Source organism: Charadrius vociferus, unplaced genomic scaffold (genome assembly GCF_000708025.1).
Source record: "Charadrius vociferus isolate BGI_N301 unplaced genomic scaffold, ASM70802v2 scaffold484, whole genome shotgun sequence".
NCBI classification, from domain to species: Eukaryota; Metazoa; Chordata; class Aves; order Charadriiformes; family Charadriidae; genus Charadrius; species Charadrius vociferus.
In genome coordinates this window covers 1,022,027-1,032,616 of record NW_009648074.1, presented here as the reverse complement: position 1 = coordinate 1,032,616, position 10,590 = coordinate 1,022,027, and the positions used below count along the sequence as shown (strand labels likewise).

The following is a 10,590-nucleotide window of genomic DNA, read 5'->3' as shown; positions in this document are numbered from 1 at the left end:
GCTGAGCCCAACCCCACCCCACCCCACAGCTCTCTTGGGTGCTGTCGACACCCACCCTGAAGCCCCCGCCTGGTGCAGCTGCGGGCGCTGAGTGCTGCCCCAGGTGCCTGGACCCGCTGCACGGTCTGGGGGCACCCCCATGGCCCAGGGGATGCGTGGCGGGTGTGGGAGAGACTGGCAAAAAGTTTTTCCCGCACCTTCTGTGGTCCCACCAAAATGCTGCTGTGAAGGTTGGCCGCTGGGTGTCCCTGCAGCCCTGTGCGAGGATCCAAGTGGATGGGGGGCTGCCATGAAGCGAGGTGGCTGCCAGGAGTACCACAGGCTGCAGTGGGATCTAGCCCACCCCATGTCCCCAAACGTGCTACCCACCCCTAGGAGGGCACCAGTAACAGAGCAGAGACCCCATAATGGGGGGCCCACAGCTCTGTTTGCCCTGGGTCCCCCATCCCTCAATCCATCCCGACACGGAGCAGCTCCCCGAGTCACGCTGGAGCGCCAGGGGCTGCCTGCAGGGCAGGAAGCCTGGGCACAGACCACTGCTGCAGACACCGACACCGTTAGTAATTCAAGGTTTCTTTATTTTATTTTATTTTAATTTATTTTTTTTTCCGTGGCGTGAATCACTGCCGCTCTGTTGCTACACATCCAACTCCCTGCTCCAGGGCTCAGCCCCAGCTCCCACCCCGGCATCAGCGCCTGCTGCCTGCAGCCGGCCACTGTCCCCACGCTGCTGGGGAGAGGCCAGCTAGGGGACAGGGACACATGGCCACCGCCAGCTCAGCCAACACGCTGCCAGGGCCCTTGGGGCCAGCCCCAGGCCAGGCACAAGGTCTCTGTTGCTTTTTGGTGGGAGCGAGGGGAGTGGAGCCACCATGCTCTGGCCGGGGCACGGACCAGGCAGCAGCACCCTTATGGCCAAACTCTGCTACTAGGACAATTTTTTGCGATCCCACAGGGGGCCCAACCACGGGTGATGCACAGCCCCAGGCAGCAGGACGTGGCCTGAACGCTGCCTGCTCTTCTGGAACCCTGAGCTACACAGAAAACAGAGCGTGGTGCACTTACGCAGCCCCAAAAGCACAGAAAAGGGAGAGAGGTGGCCAGGCTCAAGGGGTAATGGGCATCACAACCCTCCCCAGGCAGCTGCCTGCACATCCACGTGCATAGTGACGGTGGAGAGGGACACGGGGAGCTCAGCACCATCCGGGAGGCTGAGCTGGGACCAGCACAGCTGATGCTACATAGAGTTGGCCAGTGGTGCAACTGAGTGCATGTGGAGGGAATGAGGAAGGGCGCTGCGATGATGGGACATTTGCTTCTCACTGTCCCAGGCCACAGCAGTGCCAGAGACACGTGGCTGGAAGAAGCAGAGGGCTGTCAGTGGTATCCTCAACCCACAAAGCCGTGCGATGGCTCCTGCCTGCTGGCAGCGAGCGAAGCTGTCCTGTCCCCCGTGGAGATGGCTCCTGTACCCAGGGGGACCGCATCTGTCCAGTGCACGAGGGGACTCTCCGAGCGGGCAGAGCTTCACCAGCACGGGCCACGGAGGTGAGCACAGCTCAGCGTTTGGTTCGAGCAGCCGCTCCCGAAATCCACTTGGCCCGATGAGCACCTAACAGTTCACAGGCTCGCCAGGCAGAGAAAGTCCCATTTCTCCACGTTCAGTGTATGGAGGGGCCGCCAGCTCCTGCGAGGCGACCCACCGAGGTAAGGACGAGAGGTTTGCTGTGGAAAGCACGTCCCTGCCGTTACAGTGGGGTGACGGACAACAGGGCCTCGGAGGCAGTCAAGGGATTGTTAAATTACACGCAGACACACACACGCAGACACACACAAACTCTTCTGTAAACCAGACTCCAGAAGATCCCACAGATCCTCGGCTGATCCCACGTGCTGGATGTGGCATCCTTACATGTTCCCGCGGTACGTGATGTTGGTGAAGGTAGATGTAGCCTCTTTGTATAAAGGGTTGTTGCCCTGGAAGAAGAAGAAAAAGAAGGAAAAAACGCATCATCAGTTTGTGCTTGGCATCAGCATTCGCTCTACTTTACAGCTGGGGAAACTGAGGCACTATTTCAGCATCGAGCGGTGGATCCGTGTCTCCTCTCAAGGCTTTGGCTATGCAGCTTAATGGCTCCCCATAAGGTTTCATGGGGAAAAGCTGCTGTGGAGGAGAGGAAAGGCATCAGAAGCTCAGGAGTAGAGTGGTTTCCTGAAATAGCCACCCCATCCCACCCCACCCCATCCCTTCCCTCTGGGGAGGTTGAGGAGAGGGGGGGGACGACAGGCACTGGTGCCATCCCAGCCCCCTCCCTCGTGTTCCAGGTGCCTCAGCCCTTCCAGCGTCCCGTGGCAGGAGGGACCTTCCACCTCGCTCACGGGATGGAAACACTGGTGTGGGCAGTGAGTAAGAAGCTCATGCTGGTGACAAGTGCTTGGGATACGCTGGAGGTGGGAAAAGCTTCTGGGACATCTGCTATTGCCTGTGCACAGCCGCTGGGACCACAGCGGGCTCAGGGAAGGGTTGTCTGGGCTGGCAGTGTCACCGAGTCCTGCCCGTGACACCGTGCCATGTTTCAGAGAGGGATGGGGCAAGCTGGTCCCTAAGGACCATGTCCCAGGACCACAGACAACAACTGAACTCATGTACTGGGAACACTGGGATCCGGATTCACTCAGCCCAGGGGCTGTGGGGTTCAGGGACTCCTGACCCGAGCCGCTGGCCCTCACCGTGTCCCACTTGGCCCTGGCCTTCTCCTCCTCGAAGCGGGCAAACTCTCGGCGATCATGGATGGTGATGAGGAGCTTCCAGATGAGCAGGGCAGCGAGGCCGATGAGCAGGATGGCACCCGTCACTGACAGCAGGACCACCAGGATGTCCGGCCCCTTGGGGCAGTCTGGCAGAAGGAGGATGGCAGGGCTGAGGGAGCTCAGCACCCCCAGGGCAATTAAAAGCAGCTCTGGGGCTGCCTAGCCAAGGGTACACGGAGCTCTTCAGGTAATCCTCCCCTGTTAGGGAGTAGGAGCCTCCACCCGTGAGCACAGTGTACTCTAAAATGTAGGATCCCATCCATGAGGTGCGTGCGCTGAGATCCTCAAGATCCTGTCTACAGGCTGGAGGTCTGCACCCAAGTCTGGAGCAGTCCAGGTCAGGGGCATCACAGGTCCCACCCACGGTGGGGCAGGACACTGGAGGCCAAGTCTTTGGGCTGATGGAAGTTCATCCCCAAACCACCAGCCCGGCTTACACCCCACACCGCATCGGCTCTCCAGCTGTGCGTCAATGCTGTTCCGGCAAACCTGGGCAGTGAGATGTGGTGCGGACCTCAGCAGCCACCCTGGTCCCCCTGCATGCTACCCAGGGCTCTGCAGCTCCCCCAGCCCTCGCCTGCCTCTCCCCTCTGGACGCAGGGGCCGGGGAAGGTGGGCTGCAGCCCTGCCGGTGGCTGGCAGCTGCCTTCGTCACAGTTTCCGAAGGATCTGTGGCCACACGGCCCCCGGCTCAGCTGCAAATCAGACCTCGAGGCCACTGGAGACCCTGCAGCCGCTCTGCATGGTGGGGGGCTGCCGTATCTCAGTCCTGGGGCGCAGCCACAGCATCGCTCCCACCAGGCTAATGGGAGCTGGGCTCTTCATGGCATCTCAAGAAAAGTCACACCCATGGGGTCAGAAACAGGACCGGGGCGGTGGGAAGGTTGAGCCCCCCCCCATCCTTGGCCTCAATGGGGGTGTGAAGTAACGGAGCAATGCAGTGTGGAAACGTGAGACAGAGGCAGGAAATCACAGCCCCGGTGGCATGGAGCAGGGAACAAAGAAGCTCTTTAACCCCTCTCAGCCCCCGGCCACGGTGCCCCGTGAGCCTGGCTGGGGTGGGAGGTACAAAGGGGACTCAAAAATCCCCTAATTTAGCACAGAAACCCAGCGCGGAATGCTCTGCATCCCCTCCCGCCCCACCACGGCAGCCGGGTCTTACCAGGCTCCTCAATAACATAGAGGATGGATTTGCCGCTGGAGTCCTCGTAATACTGGAACCGCACCACACAGTCGTTCTCGTCCTTGTAGGTGCAGTTCACAGCGTCCTTGCCCCTGTCGCCTGCCAGAGCGAGAGCCTTAGAGCCCCCCGTGCCGGGGGATGCACACACGGAGGGCATACCCAGCCCCCCGACTTGTCACGCTTTAGGGCAGAGGTTGGGGTCTTCTCTCTTACCCAGTTCTTGCACCGTCTCGATTTCATCGCGGCACATGCGGCTGCAGGACTGCTGCTCCACCAGCGCTCCCCGCTCAAACTTCTTGCACTCCACGCACTCCCTGGGGAAGAGGAAGGAGGTACCGTGAGCTCCTCTGTGCTCTCCCTGGGGAAACCATCACACTTTTTGGTCTCGGGATGTGGAAATCGCTGCAATCCCAACCCAACCGGGCTGCAGCCGGCGAGAGCTCCTGCTGGCACCACTGCCGGCTCCCTGATGGGGTATGGCCTGTCCCACCTCTCTGCCCTCTCTCACTTTTTGATGGTGCAGGCGTCCGGGCATGTGGGACACTTCTCACAGGTGTCGCCGTAGGAGCCGGGCTGGGTGCAGTCGCACTTGCCGCAGACGCAGGAGCCGTGGCCGCTGCACACCAGCCCGTTGCTGGACATGCACGTGTCGGTGCGGGTGGTGCAGTTGCAGTAGTCGCCGGTCCAGTCCGAGTCACACAGACAGTCCCCACAGCTGCACTTCCCGTGGCCTGGGGACAACGCAGAGGGCATCAGGACCCTCAAGTGTCCCCATAGATCCCGTTAGCAATCACCCATATGGGATATCCGTATACCCTGAGCGGCATCTCCACCTCCGTGGGTACAGCGAGGCAGACCAGCCACCCATGACAACTCCTTTCCAGCATCCTCGGAGTGGGACACAGCAGCTCACATCAAACCTCGACCTTCACTGTGTCCCCAACACTCTTCTTATTCCACCCAAACAAGACAAAACCGGTCAAAATTGAGGCTGAGCTGCCCCAGCTCCATCAGGTTGGCAGCAGCAGCAGCTGGAGGTGCTCAATCAGATCCACCTCTGAGCTAGTCAAGCTTTGGCTTTTCATTTCAGACTGAGTCAGGATGTCTGGTCAACTCCCCCCAAATCCCACTCGTTTCCCAGTCCCAGACCAGGCAGGAGAAGCCGACTGCTGGGAAAAGCCCGACAAGCTCTGCACGCTCGCTGAGACTGGTTTAATCAGACAGACAGACAAACAGACGTGCTCAAATCCTGCCAAAGCCTGGAGCTGTTTGGATTGTGGTTTGATTTCGGCTCAAAGACAAGCCATGGTGAGCAGTGGAAACGCTGTGGAGCCGGCACGTGCCAACCCGTCCCAAGCCCCGAGCGCAGTGGGGCACATTGGGAACGCTGCTCCGGGCAGGGGATCGGCAGGGCACCGTCCCCGCCACGGCCTCGGGGGCACCAGCATGAGAAATAAATGTGTAACCCCGTTAATGAGGAACTAGGGCTGAGTCACAGGAAAACAGCGCCGCACTGGGTGACAAGGCATGGAAACAGGCGGGGAGGCTGGGGAGAAGTGGCTTCGTGGGACAATGGGATGGGACGGGATGGATGCCAACAGGGTCAGACAGATTGGGTTAATTAACAGCCCGCCCAGGCTGGGGGCAGAGCTTCATCATCGCCCTTCGGCCGCCTGCCCTGCAAACCTGGCAGCCCTTGTGCAAACAGGCAGCGGGACCGGGGACAGGCGCCCGGCTCCCCGAGGGCACTGAGTGTTCCGGGTGCCGGGGGGAAACCCCCCAGTTTGCACCTCCGTTATCAGCAGGCTGTTAAGATAAAGCATCAATTCCAGCAGCACAGGCTCAGCCCTGAGCCATGAAGTTGGGCTGGGGGGGCAGGCGGGGTCCCAAAACCTCGATTTGGGGACGTGGGGAACAGGAACCGAGTGTTATCGGGCCAGCAGGTTTCGTCTCACCCACGCTGGGCTCCAGCAGAGTGAGATCAGCTTTCGTCACTAACGTCTTCCTGGGCGGTTTTGGGTCTTGCGGCACGAAAGCTGTGGCTTTTTTGGCACTGCGTTAGCAGCCACCTCACCTGGGCTCCAGCGCTTACTGGAGACACGGGTGGGATAAAGCCTACATGAGGGTTCCTGATGGGGAAGAGGCCCTGGCACGTCAGGATGTGTGAAACCACCCCTGGGATGGGGGTTTTGCAGAGACGGGCTCCTTCCCGTGTCCCCGGTGTGGGAGGAGTACCCCAGGACACGGCCCTCTCTCCCCAGTCCTGAGAGCAGCAGCAGCTGGGGCTGGAGTGGGGGAGTCTGGTAGTGCATGGAAGAGATGAATATTCAGGAGGACCGGTGCCATAAGACCAGCAAGGGGGGAGGATTTGCTTCCCTAACAGCTTTTGCCAATGGGGAGTCTTCAAGAACTGGGTGGAGGATAAAACCTGCCTCTCTCCATCCCTCTCCCTCCATCCTGAGGGTTCCTTCCGCAGAGCAATACCTCTGATGTGTTGGGGGCTGCGATCTGAACAGGGTCTGGCTGGTCGCTGCCCTGCGCACACCAGAGCTGCTTCCCTGGGTGCCCACTGGCCACCTCCATGGGACTTCCGAGCCTAAGCAGGGCCTGAGGTCTGCTTTTAACCCTCAGAGCCCATCACCCTGCCACGGCTCTTGGGCACAGAAGGTGATACCAGCTGCCAAAAAGGGAATCAGTTCCCCCTGGCATCACTTCAGAGCTATGGTTGGTCCAGGGAGAACCAGGGCTGAGCAAGCCGGAGGTGGGGACCATGCATGGGACAAGCCCCAGCATGGATGGTGTCTCCTTGACCATGAGTTTGGACAACGTGAACGCCCTGAGCTGCCTCCCCTCCAAGCCCAGCACTCACCCGAACACATCTGGCCCTTGAAGCGGACGCAGGAGAAGTCGTCGCACTCGCAGTACTTGCCCGTCACCTTCCCGAAGTCGCTGCTGTGGCACACGCACTGCCCGCAAATGCACTCGCCACGCTGGCTGCAGAGGGGCTGGTCCCTCCGGGGGCTGCAGTTGTCCTGCTGCGAGGGGTTGTACTCCTCCTCCGAGCACTCGCAGTGCGAGCCCAAGCGCCCGGGGTTGCAGCGGCACACGCCGCACTCCAGCGTGCCGTTGCCTCGGCTGCAGGACGAGCTGTTGGCCTCGGCTAGGCTCTCGCAGGAGCAGTCGCAGTCGAAGTTCACCACCACCGTCAGGCTGTCCTTGAAGCCCACGGGTTTGATGGTGAAGGACTTCTGCTGCTCCTGCGGGCAACCCCGTACCTTGGCCTCGATGCTGAAGCTCACCTGGAGGGCAGAGGGGTGCGTCGGGGTGTCAGTACCACCGGCGCGATATTGGGCTACCCACTCCAGTCCGTGCCCAAGCTTAAGAAGCCCAGAAATGGGACCCACCAGGTCTCTTTGGGCTCTTCAAAGCTGTCCCAGCACCGTTTGGGTCAGGGCACCACAGTAACCAGGCTAAATCCCACACACTGTGGCCAGCAGCCCAAGCTGAGCTAGGTGACCACAGAGTTTGCATCCAGCAGGCTCAAAAAAGCATTTTCCTCCTTGCACCCACCCAGCTGGACCCCTCTTTCCACTGCAGAGATGGTGACATGGGGTCTGTGTCACCCAGGAGGTGGTGGGGCAAGCAGACAGTGCTGGTGGAGGGCATCAGAGGAGCTGGCAGCGCTGCTATGTAGAGGGGGAGAAAACCCAAGCGCATGAACAGGATCCTCACCGTGTCCCCGATCTTGAGCCCCATGCAAGACTTGAGCCCGGGGATGACCTCGTCGTTGAGGCAGGTGGCATTGAAGGCCAGGGAGAGCTCTTCGGGGAGGTCACGCACCTCCAGCTCCACCTTGGAGCGGATTTTCTAGGGGAGGAGAGGGGAGTGATGAAGATGACAGCGTAGGCTGGGCAGGGCTCAGTCCCAGGGAGGGGTCACCACAGCGATGCTCCCACGCACATGGGAAAGGAGCCAAGTGCCCCGAGTCTTTCTCAGGGCTTGGCTACGTCATTCCCCACAGGGAAATGCCTTCGAGGATGGGAAGGAGCGGGCAGCAAACACAGTGATCTCCCTTCCCTGGAGTCCCCACACGCGTGGGTGGAGGCAGATGCTCACAGCTGGTGCAGGGAGGATGCTCAGGGCTGGGGGAGCTGCCAAATCTGTGTGGGCTGCTTATGGTGTGAAGTAGTGGCTATTTTAGGAAGGAGAGCGCTGTTGTGGGGCTGTCACACTGCACACTCACCCCATAGGAGTCCACGATGAGCTGCAGGACGTTGCTGGAGTCTCTGGACAAGGTGCCCACAGTTGTGCCTGGGATCAGCTCACTGTAATTCTGGAGAAATATCATAAGTACAGTCTGCTTGTGATGGGTGAATGTGCCATGGCTGGACCAAACCCTGTCTGGGCACATGGGAGCTTCCCAAGGAGCTTTGATAGGACAGGTGACCACCAAGCTATGCCTGGCCACCCATGGCCAGCTGCAAAGGGTGCTCCTTGGGACCCACCAGCCCCTCAAGAAGGTGGCTTTGCACGGCAGCTGTTACCTGGTAGAGGCCAACAACTGTGTCTGTCACGGCAAAGATCAAGTTGATGTTCTTCTGTGAGAGTTTCTCAGTCATCAGGCCCAGAGAGGGATAGTCCTGTGGAAGAGGAGAGGCTATAACCTCAGGACACATACCCCCAACCACCCTGGTCCCCATCATGCTCTCCAAACAGACCATCCACCTTTCCCATCCCATGGAGACCCTCAACAGGAGCTCTGGGCTCCCCAACCCCACGTGTGGACCAGGGTTTACCAGCGTGGTGGAGGCAGAGTAGAAATTATCCTGGTCAATGTGGCACTGGGCATCGTTGGGCTGCACGATGCCGGCCAGCCTGCCGTCCAGCGCGATGTGGGTCTTGGCATCCGTGGTGAAGACGAGGAGGTGGGAAGCGTCGTTCCTCCAGCCGATTTTCTCCTGCAGTGAAAGGCAGCTCCCTGTCATGTGGCAGCATGTGCCGAGGACAGCCCTATGTGCCAGCACCCCACTGCTGCCTTTGATGCCACCCCGGGTCATGGCTTGGGCGTAGGGACCAACTTGCCACCGCAGAGGGAACCGAGGGCGATCGCTCACCCAGAGAAGTGCTGTGGGGGCATTTGGGCTGTGGAGCCTGGCAGGTGGGCATGGGCTGCTTGTACAGGTCAAAGACAGGTTTTAATTTGCTAGAGTGTTAATCAAGGTGGCTAATGACTGAGGGATGCAACCCCTCCCATTTCCAGCAAAATCAAGGGGCAGGCACAGGAGAAGATGCCCCTGCTGGTTACTGCAGGGCTGACGTAGGTCATCACCAGTTCCCAAACACCTGCTCTGCTCCTCTCTCCTCCCAGGACCATGTAAGGGTCCTGCTCTTCCCTTGGCTCTTGGTCCAGAAATGTCCTAGTTCAATGTCCACCCTCTCTAGATCTGAGCCCCGCAGCAGGCCCACAGGGCTTATGGTCCTGTCCTGGTGGGGTTGGGTGGTCTCTGCCAACCCACCAGGCCCAGCCTGATGACCCTCTCCCGACCCTAGCCAAGACTTCTTGCCCCTTACATCGCACACGGTGGCCTGGATGATGGCATCAAAGCCTCCCTCAGGTGCATCACGGTTCCGTGAGACGCTCTGCTTCCGCACCTCCTCGTTGAAGCGGGTCACCTCATCCGTGAGTGACAGGACATGTTTGTAGCCAAACATGGGCAGGCAGGTTTCACCGATCCTGTAGGAGGAGAGCAGTCAGGGCATGAGGCTTACAGGACTCTTCCAGCTCCCATCCCTGCCCTGCAGCCATCCCACAGTCCTGTCCAGGATGTGTTGGAGGGACCTGACCACCCCAAGAGCCCGAGGACACAGCCAGAGGCTGGTGAAGGACCTTTTAAAAATCAGTCACATGTTCTAGAGATGCTGGGCTCAGGCCAGCTCCCAGCCTCTCTCCTGCTGCAACTTTTAGGAGTCACTTTCTTTGAGTCTCAACACCTCTCCTGAAAATATGGTGTAAAATTGTTCCTTTAAGAGCTTTTCAGTGACAACGATACTTTTAGTTTAGACCTGCTCCTCCGCCCTGTGCCAGCAGAACATGCAGTGCAGCAAGGTTTAAACCCTGCCCAAAATTAGGCACCCAACTCCCTGCTGAAATCCATTGGTATGGATTTCCAGCCATGTTTCAGTAATGTCCCATTGACTTTTGGCCCTTACAGGGCTCCCTCAGCTTGGGACTTACTCATAGCAAGGGTTCGTGATGGCTTGCGGAGGAGAGATATACATGTAGGGGGAAATGGGCTTGTCCACAAAGGCCCCAAAGCCGATGCGTAAGTTGCTGGTGAGCTTGCGCATCTCGCTGGCCAGCTTTGTGCCCAGGTTCTGGATGTTCCTCAGATCGTCCTTCATGGAGTTGGACAGGTCCATCAGGTAGTAGATGTCCACGGGGTAGTCTTCCACTTGACGCACTTGGACGCGAAAGATCTGGGAGTCATCTGTAATGTGACAGGGCAGCAGAGTGAGAGATCCTCTCCTGGGAGGGGCAAAGGGGGTCACCACAGGGCTAAAGAGAAAGTCAACCTGTGGGGTCAGCTGGAATCCCA

At 59.4% G+C, this 10,590-nt stretch overlaps 1 protein-coding gene across 1 annotated transcript in view; it reads right to left on the bottom strand.

Annotated features, from left to right (window-relative positions):
- Positions 1-1,908: 1,908 nt before the first annotated feature.
- ITGB3 (integrin, beta 3 (platelet glycoprotein IIIa, antigen CD61)) overlaps positions 1,909-10,590 on the bottom strand; it is a 23,545-nt gene continuing 14,863 nt past the window's right edge. Inside the window, exons 4-15 of the mRNA XM_009883824.1 lie at positions 10,230-10,482; positions 9,566-9,728; positions 8,791-8,952; positions 8,539-8,634; positions 8,238-8,327; positions 7,727-7,861; positions 6,864-7,293; positions 4,503-4,725; positions 4,208-4,308; positions 3,974-4,093; positions 2,731-2,897; positions 1,909-1,977 (exon numbers count right to left, since the gene is read on the bottom strand). Of these exons, the coding sequence (XP_009882126.1) occupies positions 1,909-1,977; positions 2,731-2,897; positions 3,974-4,093; positions 4,208-4,308; positions 4,503-4,725; positions 6,864-7,293; positions 7,727-7,861; positions 8,238-8,327; positions 8,539-8,634; positions 8,791-8,952; positions 9,566-9,728; positions 10,230-10,482 (2,009 nt within the window). The remainder of the gene's footprint in view (positions 1,978-2,730; positions 2,898-3,973; positions 4,094-4,207; positions 4,309-4,502; positions 4,726-6,863; positions 7,294-7,726; positions 7,862-8,237; positions 8,328-8,538; positions 8,635-8,790; positions 8,953-9,565; positions 9,729-10,229; positions 10,483-10,590) is intronic.